At 35.0% G+C, this 22,526-nt stretch overlaps 1 protein-coding gene across 1 annotated transcript in view; it reads right to left on the bottom strand.

Moving 5' to 3' along the window:
- Positions 1-6,175: 6,175 nt before the first annotated feature.
- The window catches only part of LOC107732448 (regulator of G-protein signaling 8-like), a 28,278-nt gene continuing 11,927 nt past the window's right edge, over positions 6,176-22,526 (bottom strand). The window contains exons 2-6 of the mRNA XM_016543786.1: positions 16,523-16,590; positions 15,955-16,059; positions 15,804-15,865; positions 8,167-8,333; positions 6,176-6,873 (exon numbers count right to left, since the gene is read on the bottom strand). Coding sequence (XP_016399272.1) covers positions 6,679-6,873; positions 8,167-8,333; positions 15,804-15,865; positions 15,955-16,055 — 525 coding nt within the window. The 5' untranslated portion in view covers positions 16,056-16,059; positions 16,523-16,590 and the 3' untranslated portion in view covers positions 6,176-6,678. The remainder of the gene's footprint in view (positions 6,874-8,166; positions 8,334-15,803; positions 15,866-15,954; positions 16,060-16,522; positions 16,591-22,526) is intronic.

The following is a 22,526-nucleotide window of genomic DNA, read 5'->3' as shown; positions in this document are numbered from 1 at the left end:
AAGATGTTTAATTGTTTATATATATATATATATATATATATATTTATGAGCTCTGAACAAGGAACTTACACAACAAACAACTAAAAATAATGTCTAAATTTCCATTTCCTAGTATTACCTGTGAATCAAAAAAAAAAAAAAATGCTGATCTCTGGCTCCAGCGTGAACTTCACTGAACATGGGCATGACAGTCATGTGTTACTTTTGTTACTCTACAGGTGAGTAAACTTACTTATTAAACTAGCAGTCATAAGCCAGAGTACCTTACTGCATGATATTGCATGAAATATCATGCAATATTACTCATTCATTCATTTACACACACATGCATGTATATATTTAAGAAAAATAAGTTTAGTTTATATATAAAATATTTATATATAATATAAATTATATATGAATATAAATATATTTATACATGTAAATATTTAAAAAAATATATACATGTATGCATGTGTATTATATACATAATAAATATACACAGTACACACACATATATAAACAAAAACATTTATTTTGGATGCGATTAATCGCGATTAATCGTTTGACAGCACTAATTTTAACATTATTATTATTATTATTACTACTACTACTACTACTACTACTGTAGGCACAATTTGTATTTAGTTTGCACAATAGACATGACACCTTTTCCTAACCAGGCTACATGTCCTGAGCTGCTGTGACATGATGCAGTCACATAACATAGAGAACATTTCCTTTCCTTTCCTTTCATCATAAGTCCAGTGAAGTCAAACGTCTCGCTTCATTGATCCACAAGCCGAATCAGGACAGCTGTACCTAACTTGTTCAAGCTGTGCACAGAACAAGGAACATTTAAATAGGTTTAATATCCCAGAAAGATGTAGTACCTGAGGGAATCCCACTTCGGATCAATAACTTATGATGCCAGTAGACACAAAGATCTTTCTGTCGCCCAACATGACACTAGGGATATAAAAGACCAAAAATCTGGTTGTATGAGGACAAGGGAACTTCCAGCATCAGTTGGCCTTGAGATCTCTGCGTCTACTCTGATAGATGTCATTCACTTTCACCCCAATGCCTGGAAGCAATTTTTCAGAGATGTGGAAGACATGCAGAGGGGAAAATAAGCTGCTTGTTCTCAGCTTCTTTTTTCTTTTTTCTAGATAATATGCCTCGCATAAGGGCAATTACACCACCACAGAGATGTCCCAATGGGTAGAGCAGGATGAAACCCTTTTGCTGGGTCTCTTCATAGAGATGATAGTGAGTGTCCCACTGCTGCACCATGTGAACAGGAAATAGAGAAGGTGCAATCCAGAGGAAGCACCTTATGTGACACAGTCAATCAGTCTTACCTCAGGACACCACTAACCTTTTAATGTTAATGAAGAGAAGTCTTCACACGACACAATGATCAAAGTACATTCATCACATTATGAATATTTCTTTTTGATTTCTGAAAGGATGGAAAGCACCATTCTATTTATTTGAACATGATAAGAGTTAAAGAAACACACTGGGAAAATAGGCCATAATGGCAGCTGCAAACAAATGTTTCACATTTGTAAGCCTTCTTTTTCAGACCATGAATTCTGTGTCCTCCAAATGACAGAATTATCATGATAAGAATGATTCATCCTTGAACAAAGGATACTTGTTTTATGCAATGTTGCATATTTTTAGTCCTAGTTTGTATTTTTCCATCACTCATGATCATATTCTATTTTAAATGACATTTTACTTCACACTTCTTAAAGTATGATTATTTATTAAAGTAAACAAACCCCCCCGCCCTGTAAATGCTATATAAATGGGTTTTAATAGGCAAAACAAAGATACTATCGCTTCAAACGGGCCAATCTATGAAGCACAAGTTATGTAAATCCTTCATAAATTTGTGCTCATGTCAATTGTTGCACTGAATTTTCTGTGATAACTGCAGAACGGTTTTACAAACAATTTACACAAAAGTTCATCCTGCTTGTGTTTCACAAATAATGCCTATGTTTATATACAGAACAGTGGTAAAATATGAAGAGAATATTCTAAAGACATTCTAAAATATTTGAAGTATTTTAGAGATGTTCTAATGATGGCAAAACATTGCTCATCATTTTAACCTGAGGTATGCAATGTTTTGTTATAATATCCCAAAATGGAGATGAATTGAAGTCCAAACAGTTTTTGTATGCTCAAGGGAGTATGAGACAGTGTTATTTTACTCTCATTGAGATATGATTATAGTTTTTATGAATATTTAGAATCAGATTTTATGTTTGAAAGGTATTCTTTAAATATGGCAAAAGCTCAACATGTAGATCATAATGCATAAATATAGCCAAGATCAATTCCCAGGCAATAAGTGAACTGACAAAATGTACTTTTTGAATGCAATGTAAGTTGCTTTAGATATTCTGATACTCTTTCAAACATAAAAATGTAATGTAAATTCTCATTTATAATGATATATCAATCATGTATTATGAATGTAATCATTAAAATGTGATATTAGAGCATTCTTTTGGAAAAATGTAAAAGGGATCTTCATTATTCAATCCTCGGCTCAAATCAGGCACAAAACTCTTTAAACTCCTTGAAAACAAAACAATTAAAAAGTTCCAGTAATTACATTACAGTATGTCTAACCCTCTCATCATTTATTAAACAGTTTTATGACAATATAGGAATATGTTTTTGAATGTTTGAAATTGTATACAATAGACAGACATGTATGCACTCAGAACAAATTTAGAAAATTGATTTGCCATGAATGGATATTATTATCACCCAGAACATTAAATAAAAGCCCACTAATATTTCTAGCTTGCTTGTTATGATACGATTAGTTTCCAGGCAGTACGGGGGAAAAACAACACACTCTCACAGTGTTGTGCAAATCTCTCGCTTGAGGTAGCTGTCAGCTCTAATGCTCCTGAAGTGCTATAAATTAGCCCTGAGACTCAATGAGTGGGGATTTTGTCCGGGAATCCACCTACATCAGCTTTTTAATGGTAAAGGCCAGGCCTGTAATGTTTCCTGGCATTACTGTTTTGAAAACCTTGAGTATTGCATGACTAACATTCACAAAATACTTAAAGTACACTTATAGTATTAGAACAGTTTAATACTGAAACTGTGTAATACTCAGTTGATTCTCATTTTAAGTAGTACAAATGATGTTGGCAGAAAATATCAGCTGTTGGTCTTGATATATACATCACATTGGAGAATAATTTATTGTATAAACTCCGTATCATTCACTCTGATTTTACTCCAGCAGTTCTCCAGTTCAGATTTTATATCTGAGTTAAATTTAATACTTTGGTTAATATAAAATTGCAAATGATCTTAGTCAGAATTTTGTATTGATACTAAGCATGGGCATTTACATTAATTTAATTAACTACTTGACTTTAACAGCTCAAAAATTAGTAGCTGTTTGCTCATAGCAAAAACAACCATTATGACACATTTTATTCTCAAACATCATCACCAATAATGGTGTCAAAATAAGTATCCTATGATATCCTTATAAAAATACTATAAATAATAAATAAACAAATAAACACATAAACCTGTAAATTGAAAAATGATGTAATTTTTTAAAGGTTTCTGTGATTAATCATGATTAACACCTAACATTAAAATTTGTAATCATAAATTTATTTACACATCGAATCCTCAAATTAATATTTAAATAATAACTTTTAACTAAGTATGATCAAAGCTATATTGCCAATACCAATACCTTGTCAAATTGATTTTACCCAAATTTTGAGGATTAAATGAATAATTGTAGCTATTCAGCAGAATATGTCAATAATATTTATTAGGCATTTATTTAGCAAATTGAAAGTTATCAGATTACTGTTTTTGTTTAGGCCTATCATTAAGTACATTTACAGAACAATATCAATCTTAATGCAACTTTTAATTTAATGAACTTCAGCTTGGAGAATGGATGGATGGATAAACCCATAATAATAAATAAATCATAAATACATAAAGCTAACTAACAAATAAATGCAATTTCTTAATATAAATGTCAATATATTTTCAAATATTAAATAAAAAAGTGGCATTCATCTGGAAAGAATATCCAATTTTTTATGTTTTTATATTTTTATATTCAGGAAAAACCAGTGTAAAATTCTTAACAAAAGGGAGAAAATGCACTGATATTTGAGTGCTGCACTTATTTATTTATTTATTTTATTTATCATGCAAGCAGATGCTCAACTGGTGAGAAGCATCTAACAGAATTTGAATATACCAATAAGAATCAAATATTGCCATCCCTGGCTGCACCAAAATCCCAGGTTATCACTTCTCATGACCTCCACATCAGCACCACCGAATGCATTCAGCTGTAATAGTGATATTTAGAAAGTTCATTTTGGAACTTTGAACTCTGGAATTCTTAAACAAAGAGAAGAGACTGTAATTAACCTGAGGTCCCACCTGAATGGTTTTCCTCATTCTCTCATGATAACATAGATTTGATAGGGAGGCATGTGTCTGTGACTCGTGAATCTATTTGCAATGCCTCCAGGGAGGACTTTGCCCCAGGCTGGCAGATGTTCTCTCTGTCTTAAACTGTCCAGGGAGCACTGATCTGAAGGGGTGGAAGATCTAATTATTCCAACTGGGCTATAGTCCTTGGAAGAAAACAAATGAGCCAAGGGCATCACATCTGTGTGCTGAAGGGATATTATAACATTTGCAGTCTGTCTGTGGTCATTTGTACATAATTATTCTGGAGTATTCTATTATGTGTCACTGTAAAAAGAAGGAACATGTATGTTTAATTTCTGAATGGATTTCTATTCTTGAGTATCTTACAAATTACCTCAGTAATTTAAGTAGGCTACTCAATTTAAACTTTCACCCAAAAATGGAAATTTTCTGACAATTGACTCACCCTTAGGCCGTATTATCGTAACAGATTTGGAGAAATTTAGGATTACACCACTTGATTACCAATGGATCCTCTGCAGTAAATGGGGGCCGTCAGAATTAGAGTCCAAACAGCAGATAAAAGCATCATAATAATCCACAAGTAACTGACATGACTCCAATCCCTCAATTAACGCCTTGTGAAGCAAAAAGCTGTGTTTGTAATAAACAAATTCCTCATTAGGATGTTTCATTTCTTCAAGTCCTCTATCTATTGCTTTCTCCAGTGAAAAAGTTGTCTTGTTTAAACCAATATGTCAGTAGATTTTGATGTGAGAGGACACAGCATGTTATTACACTCTAAAAAATGCTGGGCTAAAAAGGGACAAACCCAGCTATTGGGTTGTTATGAACCCAACTGCTGGGTCAAAACAACCCAATAGCTGGGTTTGTCCCTTTTTAACCCAGCGCTGGGTTATATTTAACCCAGCATTTTTTAGAGTGTATGGATTATGGACTCGTATTTTAGCCAGAAGCAATGGTTTACAGGTAAAATGCCTTAATGATGGATTTGTTTCTTACACACAGCTTTTCACTTCACAAGACATTAATTGATGGACTGGAGTCTTGTGGATTACTTGTGGATTATTGTGATGTTTTTATCAGCTGTTTGGACTCTCATTCTGACGGCACCCATTCACTGCAGAGGATCTTGGATGACCTGAAGATGAGTAAATTATCAGCAAATTTTTATTTTTGGGTAAACTATTTCTTTAACATTGCACCTTTTACAGTACTGATAGTAAAATAAACGTAAAATAAATTACACTTATTTCGCTTTCTCTCTACATTATCTCCCTCAAAGCAAGTCCAGCACTTTTTCTTTTGTTCCATTGTGAATGTGAACTTTGAACATTTGAACCTACTGCATGCTACTGCAAAACAAAACAAAATCTTCTTTATGGAGTGAATTAAAATCAGTTTGTATATTTCATTTGCTTTATTACATTTTCCAGACAACTCAAGGACTGAAGCTTGACAAACATTCAAACAGACAAAACATATGATATTTTCAGCCAAAACCCCCCCCCAAAAAACACAAACCAACACTGTTCGAAGTGACATGCTTTACTTGATCTAGTATCATCACAAGAACATGTCATTGTAAACCATCAGAACATCAACATGTGAAAGAATAAGCTTAAATAAAATAAATTAATAAACAACAAAATAAACATAAACGTTACATTAAAAATATCACTTCTTCAGAGAAAAAATATATTCAGTGTGCGTATGTGTGTGGGATTGAAGTATTTTTAGATTTAGATTTTAAGGAAAAAGAATCATTGAGATGTTCGAAGTCAGAGGCTGCATGCAGTAACACAGCAGGCATGTCTTTAGCTGTTTTATCGAAACATATCAGTGTTACAAGTTACATTGAAGATAAGAAAAATAAATTATCATACTCTACTCTTACATATTACCCATGCAGAGACTGATTTACATTACATGCTTGCCAGCATTCAGAAGAAACATCGACCATTCTATCACAATTGAAGGGAGAGAATATAGCCACATTTCACAAATAGAACTGGGCAGAGAAGCACAGTACAGGGTCATGTTTAAGTTTAGATGCACGAACTAGCAAGGAACTAGTTCGACTTTTGACCTTTTTTATTTGATTATTCTCATCAAATTATTTTGTAAACACACAGACTGTGCTATACATTACAATTAAAGTCTGCTTTATTATCTCAGTATCCTCTAACCAGGCAAGCAAATAGACATTCACTTTTAAACAGATTTCCTCTGACAGTATATCTGTGTCCTGTTCAGTAAGTCCTGATAGATCTTTGATCTTATAAACCGAGGATAGGAGTCTTTCTCCATGAGGCTGTACACTTTAGCTTGGACTTCACTGAGACTGTTGGGAGTTGGTTCCAGAAGCCTCTGTTTGGTTTCCTCTCTGGTCCTGTGGTCTATGTTAACCTTCAGAGATATAAAAGTTAGAAAATATTAAATTCTGTACAATTGCTCTGTATCACTTCTTAGAATCAAACAAATGTAAAGCAAAGCCAAAATAGAGAGAAAATAAATGGTCACTGAACTTCACACAGAAACTATCATCTCTGGTGATCATATTTCACTCTTCTGAACTGTCACAGATTTTATTCAGTTTGTGGTTTGTCTGAGCAAAGAGACCAGGATTATTACATTTGGTAGGTACGTCCCATCTTAAAGGAGTTTTTTGTATTTTCTGTGACCCACAGTCAGGATGCTTAAGGACAGGACTGTGCTCCCCAAAAAACAAGCAGTGAATCAAAAAGTATCTGAAGGTCATGCTGAACAAGAAGATGATCTTCAGGTTTGAAGACAGGGAAGAACTGAAGTGAGCGTAGGTGGTGCTAAAGTACAAACTCTGAGGGAGAAAAGTCTTTATAGCACAGGTCTCAAACTCGGAAGTGCATTATATAAGCAATTAAAAAAAACAGTAAAATTATATAAAATGTTTAGTTTATATTATAAAACTGTACAGTTTTAATAATGTTGATTTTAATAGTGCATATACACACTACCATAAGTAAAAACATTAATATTGTGAAATGTTACAATTTAAGATAACAGTTTTCTATTTAATTTACAATGTAATTTATTCTTGCAATGACAAAGCTAAATTTTCGTCAACCATTACTCCAGTCTTCAGTGTCACATAATCCTTCAGAAATCATTCTATTTGTAATCAATGCTGAAAACAGTTGCGCTGTATTTGTGTGGAATCGGTGTCGACTGTATTTAAGGATTCTTTGTTAAACAGAAAGTTAAAAAAAACAGTATTTATTTGAAAAAGTATTTTTTATAAATGTCGTTACTGTTTACTTTGATCAATTTGATATGTCCTTACTGAATACAACTATTCATTTCTTGACCCTAAACTAGCACATGCTACCATTCTAAACTTTAGGGTCAGTGATGTGTCACAATGATACTTTTTGGAAAATGTTTAGCTACCAACTTATTTCGCCATGATTTTATTTAAAAACAAATGCTGGGAAAGACAGCACAATCTTTCAAGTTATGACTGGCTGTAATGTCTGGAAACGTCACATACTTACTGATTGAATTATTTTTAATATACTCTGTAATTATGTTAGTTAACAGCATTATGTATAGCTCTGGTGATTCAAACAAATTCCTCTCAAGCAGTAATGAGCATACAGTACCCACAAGAGTACTATATGTTCAGGTGTAGTTGCTATGGTTTTATAGAAGCAGTTGACATACCTCCCTGGGTGCATGAACGTCAATAAATTCCTTGTAGATCTTATTGGCCTTAGACATCATCTTAGCAGGGGATTTGCTCTTTTTATAGTCCTCACAAGCCAACCAGAACTCGATGTTTTCATCACTGAACTCTGATTTGAGGAAGGTTCTGAAGGCTGCCAAACCATCTATGAAATAAAGACGAATAAGATTATGGATAAACATCTTACTATATTAAAACCAATATATCTTTGTCAAGTCTAATGCCATATCTAAGCCATACCGGATACAGGAAATGCTTCCCAAAGACACCAAGCTAGTTGCTTCATTCATCAAAAACATTTCCTTCCTTTGTCACTTTTGTGACGTGTTTCAAATGAGAGATTACAGAAACACAGGAAAACCGTGCCTCTATCTACGGTACTTTGTGACAAAACTACAAAACCGTACCTATAAATATAAATTACTGCAGGTTGCAGCTGAAATTAACACTGGTGGCAGCAACAACTTTAATTTATTACACAATGATTAGAAGGACAGATTATTGACTTATTTTTGTGTGGTTCCTTGCACACACAATGTTATGACCTCAAAACATTTTACAGTAGAGCATGATGTGTAGCTAATAGATATGACATTTGCATCACATAACCAGCTTCGTATGCATGGCTTTTCTGACGTTGTAAACTTGCTTTGTAGCTCACCTGGTACAGCATTGCACTCTCATAATAAATGAGCTTGAAGACTGGTAGAAGCAAACTAAAATGCCATGGTTGCTTCTGCAAATGCATTTTTATCTCATGTTTGCTTTTGTTAACCCTTATACAGGCAACGTGTACCACAGGATACATATTCTTTAGTCTCTTGTAGGAGGCACGAGGAAGAATTTTTCATCCAATACTGTCATCATAATCATAGTTGAGGTTGTTTGGAGTATGGGGGTCACAGGACTTGGTTCAAATTTTCTGTACTTGTTTTGTCAGTTTGACCTAAAGTCAACATGTACACACATGGGGCTGGACATTCAGAAAATGTAGAAAGTAGGCATATATTAATCTTACATTTTTAGCAAAAAAAAAATTAAAAATGCAATACAACTGTTAGTATTAATTGTGGACATTGTCTTGAAATGTTGAAAAAGAAAATAAAGTCATGTTGTTTGTGTTGTTTTTTATCGCATTTTGAAATATGCGTATCCCCTGGTTAAAAATCAGTTTAAAAATCAGTTTTTTAATATTAAAACTGATAATATTACATTTAGTTGACTACGTATTTGCATTTTTAACTAGATTTATTTTTCTTGCAGGGCTTCACACAGCTCATTTTATGGTAGAACAGGGGTTTCCAACCCTGCTCCTGGGGGGCTACCATTCTGCAGTGTTTAGCTCCAACCCTATCAAACAAATCTGCAAAATCTAACAAAAGTCTTTAGGATTACATACAAATTATATGTTGTTACATAAATTACATTATATGATTGTTTAGGGATGGAGCTAATCCGTGCAGGACAGTGGACCTCATGGGGTGGAATTGCCCACCCCTGAGAATGAAGACGAGACAGTTCAGAAATGTAAAAATACAAGAATTTTATGTGCGTCAAATTTAGGACACTTAAGACATGTCATACATGCAGCATGCTGTTTTAGGGTTAACACTATTGGTTAGGTTTAGGGTAGGGTTTAGAGTAGATGGTACATTACTTTCAAACACAATAGACCATTAGCCTTTTAGCACCACTCACCTGACATTTTATTTCTGAACTGGCGTGATACAACAACCAATGTAATGAAACATTGACAGATTCACATTAATCTGTTCCAGATAAAACTGAACAAGCTTTTAGCACCACTCTCTGCACATTTCACTTTGAAAGTGTCATGAAATGTACAAGATGCAGCATATATATGATGCATTTTGCAGAAATGTCGCCACAGGCATGTTTTTCCAATGAGCCTTGGTTCTATTAAACATATTTTATGATCATCATATGGTCTTTTTTTTGTGTGTGTAAGGTAGACTTCTCTTGGATACAGTTATGGTCTATATAAACAGCAGGGTGGGTAAATGAGACAATAGTGCTTCTCAGGAAATTCAATGAAAGGACAATCAAGAGGCAGTGCAGAGGCAAAATGTTCTCCTGCTTGCAAGGGAACAAAATGTTCTCCTTTAGCGTGGTCATTGTTTTATTTATTTATTTATCTTTTCCTTTTAAAACAGATTTTCTGCTAAGCATGTATCCGGCTTTATTGGACACAGGAAGGCATTTATTCATGGGTTTCAGGCACGTGACTTTTTTGTTGTGGCCACCATCTTTAGAACCTTTGCGTAGCCTCTCTTTTGTGATCTTAAACCAAAATAGCACACTTCACCACTGATGAAAAACAACGTTATTGAAAGAAAACAGATACTTTAGGATTAAAAATCCTTATTTACTGTCAAGCGAACTGTTGACTCCATTGAAGTCTAGTAAAAACTTGAAAAAATTTGATGTTTGCTGATATTTACATCTACCTCATCCACAATCCCTCTCCATACACCGGTGACCCAGATAGTAAAATACACTTGGGCCAGTTTCAGTTAAATTCTCACCTGCCGGAGACAGCCGTTAACATGCCGTCACTGCCGCATCCAAGCCGGAATCAGTCCGTCGCTAATGTGCACAGCGCGTAAGACGTGGCCCAGTTTAATTTCGATATCTACTGTTCATTAATACTTTATTTAAAATTGATACCTAGCCAAAACGTTTACTTTCATTTTAATTATACAGATTATAATGCATAAATAACATGACTTAAATCCAGTGGCGGCTCGTGGGTTTTAAAATAGAGGAGGCACACTAATTGTATTGGTCTGGGATCCCTGCCGATTATTATTATTATTTGTTTAACCACTTTAAAATGGCTTTTTGGTTGCTTTTAGTCAGAAAACATAAGGAAACCGACATACATACAGCAAGATAATATAATTTCACTTACCTGGCCTATCACTTGAAGCAAACATCCATCCCTTCTTAAAAGTCTGTGTTAAAAGAGCCGACTGCTGTAAAGTTAGCCTATATCCAGCTTAGGCGTGTTCTCCCTTTATTTTTAATTTGTATATATACTGTTTGAATGACAGCTTGGTAAATCGCTTGGCGATCAAATATTCAATATCGCTACTCATCATAATTACTTTACAGTACATTATCAGCGCAGCTGGAGATGTTCAAACTAATATCACGTAAGTTATGCCTCTATGATGATTGGTTGATATCAGAAGGGAGGCTAGCCTCCTCTACAAGGTTTCTTTTCTCAACACTCTTCAGTGCTGAAACTGAACACTCGATGGTGATTGGCTAATTTTTTTTTTACCAACGGAGGCACGAGAGCTCAGCTCTCCCCCGGCCTCCTCCTCCTCTTCTCTATCATTAGCGGTTGTAATTACATCAGCAGATTCGGCACATTCGCGATAGAAAAGTGGAGCTTTCCAACTTCAGTAACATGTTATGGTATTACAACTGAGAAATTACAAACAAAAAATACACGTTCTGAGACATGAACTGAAATGAATTGTGAATTTTATTAACATTAAATCGTCCTCCTCCCATTTTCACCTAAAAATTTTGGGGAAGCTGTGCCTCCCCTGCCTCCCCCGACGAGCCGCCACTGCTTAAATCTGTAAACATCTCATTATTATGAATGCAATTTTAAAATCCATTAACTCGCTTGATCAAGCTTGCATGAGGAAAATTTATTTACACAACAATTTATTTACAAAACCATGCAATTACAGTAAAAAAACAGCAGTTATACAATAAGTGTAGATAAAATATTTAACACATTTTACAAATTACCAATGCATTTACTTATAATTGGATTGTAAAATGTAATAAGTAAAGGTTAAAACATTAAAAACTTAAAAAGTGTTTTGAACAACACATTGGTAAATGGCAAAGTTTTGGAATTAAACACATTTTGTACTTGGAAAATAATTTAAATCATTACCTAGGGATAATTTTTGAGTGAATTAGTGATTACTGTTCCTTGGTTGTTGCTCATTTTTCAAATCTTTTATCAGGAGTTGTGGTCATTGTGAAACGTCTTTCCACATCTTAATCTGGTGGGTTCTTTGCTTGGGAGCTTTCATTTCTGCACCTGTAAAGAGCAAATAATATACAAGTATCTATTACTAAAGGTCTAACTTAATGCACCAAACTGAATGAAATTGTATATATTGTAGTAATGTACATGTTTTTTGACGGACTATTTACAATGATAGCACATTAAGTAGCTGTGCCCCGCATGATTAATATATAAAGTGTGTATCCTAACTAGAGATAGATCACCCAAAAATTGGTTTTGATTACCTGCATTCTTCATAGTATCTTCTTTTGAGTTCTGCTGAAAAACAAAAGTCAGGGGTTTGAAAAACATGAGGGGGCAATTATGTAATAATGCAAATGATGACAGAATTCTGGATTAACTATACTTTTAAGTAAATTAGTAGAAACACTTTTCACTAGCTATCACTGTGCAAAAAAATAACAGTGAATGCTGCAATAAAATGCTTGAAAAATACACATTCAGCAGATCAATAGCTTCCTGTTGGTCAATTAGTCTCTTCAGTTAATATTCCCCCAGTTGTTGCAGAATATTACATGGTATAATGGTCAATGCAGACATTTACTTGAACTTACTCTAGTCCAGTCAGAGAAGTATAATAAGGATGATGTCCACTGTCTTGGACTCCAAGCACTGCACGGTGTTCACAGGTGGCTGAGGATTAACATCTGCCATTTCTTCAGCGATGATAACACTTCTCTTGAATATTACAACACACAGAAATATTAAAGGCAATTTGTGGCATGTTAAGAGAAACAATAAGTTATTCCTGTGTGTCTTTAGATGCTGAGTAAAGAAGCAACTAAGGAAGTAACAGAAGTGATAAACTGTGATTCTGTGTTTTGTGTTGTAGTCATTTACATGTGTTTTGGCAGAGGTGAGCATCTGTACTTAAGTCTGCTTACATTTAGCAAATGTAAAAGCAAGACAGAGCTATTGCAGATAGTCTCAGAACTACTGATGCATATTAATATGATTGCAGTACATTCTCATTATTAAAAATCACTGAAACTAGCTTATGTATTTAGTTAACGGAGGATATTTAAAAACAACAATCTTCTATGGAATTACTATACTAATACTACAAACAAATCCTCTCCACTTTAACATCCTTCATGTTATATGAAATAAAAACAAGTTTTCCTTTCTAGAATTGAATTCATAAAAATAAGAATGTGGAAACTTAAAATACAAACCTTGTATACACTGGACCGTCATCATCCTCCTCTTCTTCCTCATCTGTTTGTTTGCGGATCGGAGTGTTGCTCGTCAAAGTTTAGTGCCGTGTAAACACTCTAGCTCACATAACTGTACTTAGATTAAAGATCAAAAACATCTCGTTCATGTATTAGCGTAAGCACACCGAAAGTGTTCGGGCAAAGCAATAAAGCCGTGTTCGCTGAAGTATCACACGTTAATTTAACTATTGCTAGTTCCTTTATGAGCTGATGAGTGCCTGCTAAGTAAAATACTAAAATGTAAATACGCATTGATGCTTACTAGAAATATTTAACCAAAATGATCCCATACATCCACATCTCCTGGTAAATAATCCATTGTGATTTGCTGTTATCACAGCCCACAACACAGCACATAGACCGCATGTTGCAATCCTACAAATGACGGCTGCACCACTGTGTGCCATCACATGATATCTATGAATATCTGAAATGCTTTTTACAGATCGTGCTACCTGAAGGGGAGATTTTACCCAGCATACACTGGTAATTAATTGACAGTCAGTGAAAGACAAAGCCATAACAGTCAGTGAAAGACATAACATTATTATCATTATATCATCATCATCATTATATCAACAGAATTTTGTGATTCAGTGGGACAAAGAGTTTTTGTGCTTTGTTAGTTATATTATGTGATAAGATGTGTCTGATAGGTTGTGCTGCATTCAATGTCATACGCTACAAATAGAGTGTTTTTGGTTCTCTTGTGAAAAAGAAGTAGCATACTTTTAAAAGACTTTTAAGAAACAGTCATGAAAGTGTACTCTCTCTGAGTACACTTAAGTGGCCTTTAATGTCATTAATATTATCTGCAAGTACAATTTTTTTTAAAATATACTCTTAAGACTTGAAGTACTCTACAAGTGCACATTTAATACAATTAAGCACACTTGCTAAGGTGTACTGAGTAGTTGTAAGTGTGTTGCTTCAGTGTTTTATCATCCATCAGGTGAAAATAAATATGATCACTTGCTTAACAATTCTCCTCAACAAGTCACATGATTTGTGGTATTTGTCATGTTCATGGTATAACCAAGTGGGATGAGTTCTAGCGTTAGGGGTTTCTCTCAGCTTTACCAAGCTCTGCTAATAAATTACATCTGAATGGTTTGTTGTCTAGAACTACTATTGACAGATTTCAGAAGTCTTTAGCACGAACAAATGTCCTGTTAACAGCACCAAGAGAGGCTATTTGTGGCACGTCTGGAGTGTCAGTGCTGTGAGATTCAGGAAAACACACACACACACACACACACACACACACACACACAGACAGAGAGTTTTAATTTAAGCTGGAATTAAGCCTGAGGAAATAAGGCCTGTCCTTTTGTGAGCAATCGACAAGAGAAGTCACAGCCAAACGCGTGACTCACAGGGAAATGGCGTCCTTCACATTAATATGGAAAGCTTCTTACATAAGTTGCTGGTGAACCATATCATGGCAGAACTACAGTACATCTCTGTAGAAATGCAAATGACTGACTTGCCAAGAACAAAAGTTTTAAGCTAGTCTATTAGTACTGGGACAACATGTAGCATTATAATGCATTTCATAATATTTCAGTACAAACATCTGCTGTAAGAATGTACTGGAGTGTGGTTGGTGAACAGCGTTAAAATCTATATAATGTGTTCCTATTTAGATTACAATAAGCATCAATGTAAATCTGTGATTTCCGAATTAGGGAAAATTTTTAATCTTTACCTTAGGGTGAATTTAAGGGGAAACATTTTAATTAAAGGCCACTGAAGTATACTCAAAAGAATACATAATTGTTGCGGTCACATAGCAACACCCTGGCAACACTTGTGATAAAGAAGTGCGCTTAATTGTGTTGAATGTGGACTTAGTAAAGATACTTAGTAAAAATACTTTAGTAAAGCATATTTAACTGTACTTGCATATAGTATAACATTAATAAAATAAAAGACCACTTAAGTGTATTCAAAGAGAGTACTCTTTCATGATAGTTTCTTAACACACTTAATAAGTACGCTTTTAAAAAGGACATTTTACTTTGCACTTGTTTCCAAAATGTTTTTAATAAAAAAAAAAAAAATAGTTTTAAGATTTTTACATAATATGTGATAATAAAAATGTGATAATGTGATAATTGCTTTATTTAAGAATTAACATTTATATACAATTTTAAATGTTATTATTGAATAGTTACATGTGATACATATTTCAACATAGATGATATGTGTCTAGGTGAAATTTAATTTAAAGTAGTCAAAAGTGTCCCTAATTGAACAATAACCCAAATGTGCTCCATAATTCAGACACAAACACATAATCATGTGTAAAGTGACTTACATTTATTGGACAGCAGAGCGTCAAATGAATCTGCCCATCTGGTCACTTCATCCGTGGATAACCTGAGACAGCCAAACATGATCAGCTACAGTTATAAGACAGCCAATGAATGCTTTTCCTTTCTTTTAAAAAACAACAACAAATTACTCACTTCAAGTATCTTGTGGATCTCTCCTGAGCAGGAGGCAGGAATTCTGAAAAATCGCTGCATGAGTCTGATTTGTTAGACAGGCACCCTAGTCTAGTTTTCATGGCCCTGACAAAAAGGAAAGAAAAACAAAGACAAAAGCAATCTTAAAACAACAAGAGATTAGCAGCTGTCAATGACATTAGTGTATTCATAAGAGACCAGCGATGAGTTATTTTTAGAACGTACCAAATTACTGATAATAATAACAACTCAGGTGTGCATAATAGCCTGTTTGATTAGATTGTAGTGATGCTCACAGATGTTACCATGAGCCTGCATTATACAACACACCATTGCAATGTTCAGTAATTATCTAGAGATGTGGATTCACCATATTGTAAACATGAATATTCCTTCAAAATGTGAATCATTGAAATGCAGCAGCGCACCTGGCCCTCAAATAAGGCATTATCATGGATTCTGCTTGTATATTTGCATCACAGAAGAATCAATCAGGACCGAGAGACAGAGAGCGACAGACAGCGAGAGAAAGAGAGATACATAGATGACAAGATAAATGGATACTCACTGAATGTCCTTGCAATGCCGTTTCGTCCAGTCAGTTGTACTGTAGGACCAAGTGAAGAGCTGATTTGCCTGTGAAAATGAAAAAGATTTACACGTATATATACCACTCCTCAGTGAGCATATTTTGTTAATCACTATTCCCAGGGTTCACAATTACTAGCATGCCAGATGCCACTTTTTCCCTTGATGCAATATAAACCATTTGGACCAACATAAGACTCACGTTATTTTGCTTGTTATTGCACCTGCAGTTCCAGGCATTTTAAGTTCTTTAAATTTAACCCCCCCCCCAAAAAAAACCCCATCACTCTCTTACCATTTCAAGCTATACTAGGCTGATGCAACCTATTGCTTTCACATTTAGTTATTTTTAACTGGGAACACTGCATGAAATTGACCATTTCTTCTTTTTCTGAAGGATCATAAATTGCTCCACAGACACTAACAGGCACGAGTAATGCATGAGCAATGTATAAATAACAGAACTGTGTTATTCCTTTGATTGGAATCAGAAAAGCCTAGGGAGGTATGTCTACCATGGATTTTAAAGAGAAGGTATATTCCAATTTAATCTGCACACTTGCTTATTAAAGTCAGCTTTGGTATTGAAGTTCTTGTCATAAAAGGTGGTTTGATAATATGACTAAAGCTCTCAGAATAGTTAAGAAGGGGTCAATTTTCCAAAAATAAATAAAAATTGTTTTAAATCTGAGGTTAAACGAGTATTTTATGTTATTTAGAAGCTGCATGTTGCTAATAGGATTCACTAAAATAGAGCAAATGCATTTTAAGCGCATCATGCCATTTCTAGTGAGGCCTCGCAGAAATTATGAAACATATTCTAATTGCAGTGTGTCTAAACAATCCGAATTCTCTCAAAATGGGAATATTTTAGTGATGCACTGGATGCTTGAGGCTTATTCTTCATTTCCTTGCACTGGATGAGAACACGTGCCATGCTATTTATAAAATGCACTGACAAATCTATCTAGGCAGGGAGAAGCCAGTTCATGTTCTATGCAGCCATGCAGCACAAATGGAGCTACAGGGAGTTTGCTAACTAAAAGATACTCTGATGATGTCTCATCCTTATAAAATCTTCAAGAGATGCCGAGTGAAATAAAAACATGGCTAACTTTCTCCTTCCCTTTTTGTGAGGGTTTGCCAATTTAATATTCTCAATTTGTCTTTGATGTTGGGATCTGAGTTTCTGTGCTCGGAGTAATTTCATGGTTGTGGGTCCTGTCTCAGATTTAAATAGGATGCTAATGGCCTGGAATGAAACTCCCAAATGCTGAATTTTAGTTTGTTTAGTTAATATACACTGCTGGAAATACAGTTCATAGCAGGACAGCATAATCACAATGTTAAACGAAAATAAATAAACAAATAAAATAGAATAAAATAAAATAATCTGTAAATAATCATACATATCTTAATTCTAAAAATAATAATTGGTTTTATTAAAAATATTTTGTGGTAATCAATGAAATATATATATAAATAATGTGAAAACTGACACATTGATTTTGAGGGTTCCCTCACAGATAACTCATCTCACGAAAAGTGCACCACACCCTAATGCTCAGTAGAACATGTGAAGCTCCCTGTGGTGTTACTGTCGGATGGAGCTCAGTGCGATGTCAGGTTTCCCGCTGAGACTCCTCTACCCACTTTCAGTGTGCTATGCCATCTGATCTTCTACCCTCACTCTTGCTATTTTTGAATTCCCGGCTCTTTGGCTTGTCCATTTTAAAAATTAATGCAGTTGCTTTTGCCAACCGTAAATTACTTTTGCTTTCCATGTTCGGGAATAGACAAGGGAAATATTTAACCTTGAGAGCCTAAAATATTTAACCATCAAAGTTCTCCAGCAAAGCTTACAGACAATATGTTGACTCATGCATAATAAATTGCTTGTGATGTTCCTCATTTGTCAAGTCGCTTTGGATGAAAACATCTGCTGAATGATTAAATGTAAATGTTGGTCAGCTCATACCAGTCTGAGTTGGTTTGCTGGTCTTAGCTGGTTTAAACTGGTCTCCTAAACCTGGCCAAGCTGATTTCTAAGACAGAATATCTTAAAAGTGCTTAAAATTCTGCAAAAAAACATCAAAACAGACCAGCTTGGCCAGGCTAGGAGGCCACTTAACTACACTCTTACAAATACAGTTTTTTTTATTGCATTCGAAGGCTCCATGAAGAACCTTCAGCAATTCCTTTGTGCAAAAGGTTCTTTATAGTGGAAAAAGGTTCTTTAGATTATTAAAATGTTCTTCACATTATGAAAAAAAGAGGTTATTTTAAGAAATGTTAACGAAAGATTAATTGGGGAACTCAAATGGTTCTTCTAATGAATTACTGCGAAACCCCATTTTGGAACCTTTATTTTAAAGAGTATATTAGTGGAAAAAGATTCTTCAGGTTATTAAAACGTCCCTCTACAATGACAATTGTGTACGTTTGGTTTTGATGGTTCTTCTATGGCATCTATGTAAAAACCTCCTTTTAGAAGCTTTATTTTTAAGAGTGTGGGTTGAATTAAGCTTTTTTTCAGTGTGGTATCATCCACCAAAAGAACATGTCTCCTAGGGGTTTGTGAGAGTGAGGGTTTAGCTCCTGTTTTAGCAAGGTGTGTCTGCCCCAGAGACATTACCTTCATTTACACCCTGTTTCACGCTTTGCCATGACAGTTGCAGGGTAACGCCAGGCTACAGCCCACCTACGGTTCTTTCTCTTCTATTTTTGTCAATGTCCTTTGAGGTCCTCACCTATGTTACGTGATGGCTACTGTCTAGTCAAATCACATTCGGTCCAACAGAACTCTGAAGTTAAGGTCACTGTTGCTTTATTTAGAAATCTTCAAAACAGCAAGCCCTGTTTCACTTTTCTAGGATAAACTATTAAATGTGATTTGATGTTGGCTGTTACATTATGCTGAAAAATGAGAATAAGTGCTCCTTATCTGTGTGAGGTCTCATTAAATCTGGGACAGAGAGACATCTGTTTGAAATAGGTTAGCACATAGTGGCTGTTCCGCCAAATGGGCCATAATTCAGACAAATTGGATAGAACTGCAATTGTGTGAATGTGGTAGGAACAGTATCTTTAGCATGGTTATACGAGGAACACTTATTCTCAAATACCACTGTCTAGCTTTAATATATTCACACTCTCAGTGCTAACAGGCCTAATTCAATGATGCCAAATTTAGTTCGGGGGAAAGAAAAGGGTCTGTTAAACATGCATGGGTAACACTTTATACACTAAAAAATGCTGGGTTATATTTTTCTATCGAACTGCAGGGTTGAGCCTGTTTGGTCATATGTTGGGTTGTTTTTTCCAGTGCTGGGTAGTTTTTGTTTTACCCAGTCAATGGGTTAGTGGCTGGGTCAATCTCACTGACAGCTGAAACTACACGCCCCTTCCCCTTCCTCCAACGAAACAACCCAGCACGTGGTTACTTCAAACCAGCTGTTGGGTTATAGTCAGAGCTTTTTGCGTTCTCTTCAGGAGAGAGCGGTTCTTAGTGCCACCGAACTGGTGCACGTCTTCTGTGAAATAAAGGTTTGTATATGTTTTATTCCATCTATAAAGTCTTTACTGTGCTGTAAATTGATAAAATTATATTAGATTAAATTAGATCTGCTTTTTATACACTTATTTTGAAGGAAAATGTGTATAATGGAACGGTAAAACAAGAACACTACACTCATATTCAAGAAATATGAAATTTGACGAAATATTTAACAAATGAACATAAGGGCCTTATGGCAGTGTTATTTTAATATAATTAATATACTGTTATAGTTTTTTTTTTAATGTTGGATTAGATTTTATTTTTATATATTTTTTAATTAATTTTTATTTATTAGTTTTAGTTATTTTAGTACTCAACTTAAACCTAATGTTGCAACTAGCTGAAATAACATATGTATTTTTTTTAAATATTTTCTTTCAAGTAACAAAAATGTGTTTTATGGTTTTAGTTTTAGGTTACGCTTACATAACAACATTGTACTAAAAATGGAAAAGTTTTTCCTATGCGTTTTTGAAAAGTTTCACATAGCCTAAAAATGATAATGTTGTCAAAACGATCCCTGTTTACATGTATACACGAAAATGGCTAAAAAAATACTGCATTAATATGTCAGGCGAGTAGCTGATGTAATTTTCTAAAGAAACACTATCGGTGCGTCCGAAATTGCATACTGTCTGAGAAGGTACTTCATTTGAATTTTAATTTACTTCATGACCGTTAAAAAAGTATGTTCTATATAGTATGAATATGGGTAGTTTGAATGAAATTCATCCTCTACGTTGTTACTGTCACATGTCCTACCAGCGTCAGTTGCGTCGCTTCACTGCCTTTCATAAATCCTCTCCCGTGGCCTCATGGGATAGTAAAGTGTCCATCGAATGTGCACTTCAGAATCCGGCCGGAAGAAGTAGGTACCCGGGTACATTTCGCTTACTGTTTTTAGAATACTATAAATGCGGAAATACTACTCACCTCACATACTGTTTTTCGCCTACTATATACAGTGGGGAAAATATTTATTTGATCCCCTGCTGCTTTTGTAAGTTTGCCCACTTACAAAGAAATGAAGGGTCTGTAATTTTTATGGTAGGTTTATTTTAATGGATAGACACAGAATATCAACCAAAAAATCCAGAAAAAACACATTATATAAAGGTTAGAAATTGATTTGCATTTCAGTGAGTGAAATAAGTATTTGATCCCCTACCAACCAACAAGAATTCTGGCTCCCACAGATTGGTTATGTGGAACACAGATTAGTCCTCCCACATTTTAAGAAGTTACTCCTAATGTCAGCTCGTTAGGTGTATAAGACACCTGTCCACACAATCTGTATCTTCCATTCCAACCTCTCCCACCACCATGGGCAAGACCAAAGAGCTGTCAAAGGATGTCAGAGACAAGATTGTAGATCTGCACAAGGCTTGAATGGGCTACAAGACCATCAGCAAGAAGCTTGGTGAGAAGGAGACATCTGTTGGTGTGATTTATTAGGAAATGGAAGAAATACAAAACAACCATCAATTGGCATTGGTCTGGAGCTCCGTGCAAGATCTCGCCTCATGGGGTAAGGATGATCATGAGAAAGGTGATGGATCAGCCCCGAACTACACTATGACCCCAAGAACACCATCCCTACAGTCAAGCACGGAGGTGGAAACATTATTCTTTGGGGCTGTTTTTCTGCTAAGGATACAGGACGACTTCACTACATTGAGGGGAAAATGGACGGGGCCATGCACTGTAAAATCTTGGACGAGAACCTCCTTCCCTCAGCCAGAACACTGAAGATGGGTCATGGATGGGTCTTCCGTGCGAGAAGCCGCCATTTTCTCAGCGTCTTCAGATGGAAGCGAGTGCGAGTGAAAGACTGTTTATGGTAAGTAAAGATTAAAAATGTAAAGTCATCATTCATTGTTTGAGTCCGGTACACTCTAAAAATTGCTGGGTTAAATACAACCCAGTGCTGGGTAAAATAGGGACAAACCCAGCAATTGGGTTGTTTTGACCCAGTGGTTGGGTTACTACTTTACTACTTTTTGTATTTAACCCAGCATTTTTTAGAGTGTAGTATCTTGAGATTTCATGGAAGGCGGAAATATTCTGAAAAGAGCTTATATTGAAAAATACGCGGACTTCGCCTCAGAAATAGTCTTAACAGCTTCTTTTACTGAATGGAAGAGGTGCTTTTAATATAACGTCAGTGAGTGTCTTATGTCATATTTACATAAGATTTTACAATATTTACATTTTTTGAGGTGTTAAGAGAGGGTTATTAACATATTTACATGTTAATTCGTTATCTTTTTTTTTCATGGTTAAATTGAATGTAGTTTCCTAAAGGAAACGGCGTTATGTAATAAAGACTAGCCTAATTATTTTGAGGCTGATGAAGTGATAATTGTTAAAAGTAATGTTTTGCATGTTATATTTCAGACATGTTGAGCTTTGTGTCTTCATTGTG

Source organism: Sinocyclocheilus rhinocerous, unplaced genomic scaffold, assembly GCF_001515625.1.
Source record: "Sinocyclocheilus rhinocerous isolate Xijiao unplaced genomic scaffold, SAMN03320098_v1.1 scaffold1150, whole genome shotgun sequence".
Lineage (NCBI taxonomy): Eukaryota > Metazoa > Chordata > Actinopteri > Cypriniformes > Cyprinidae > Sinocyclocheilus > Sinocyclocheilus rhinocerous.
This window is presented reverse-complemented; position numbering and strand designations above follow the sequence as displayed.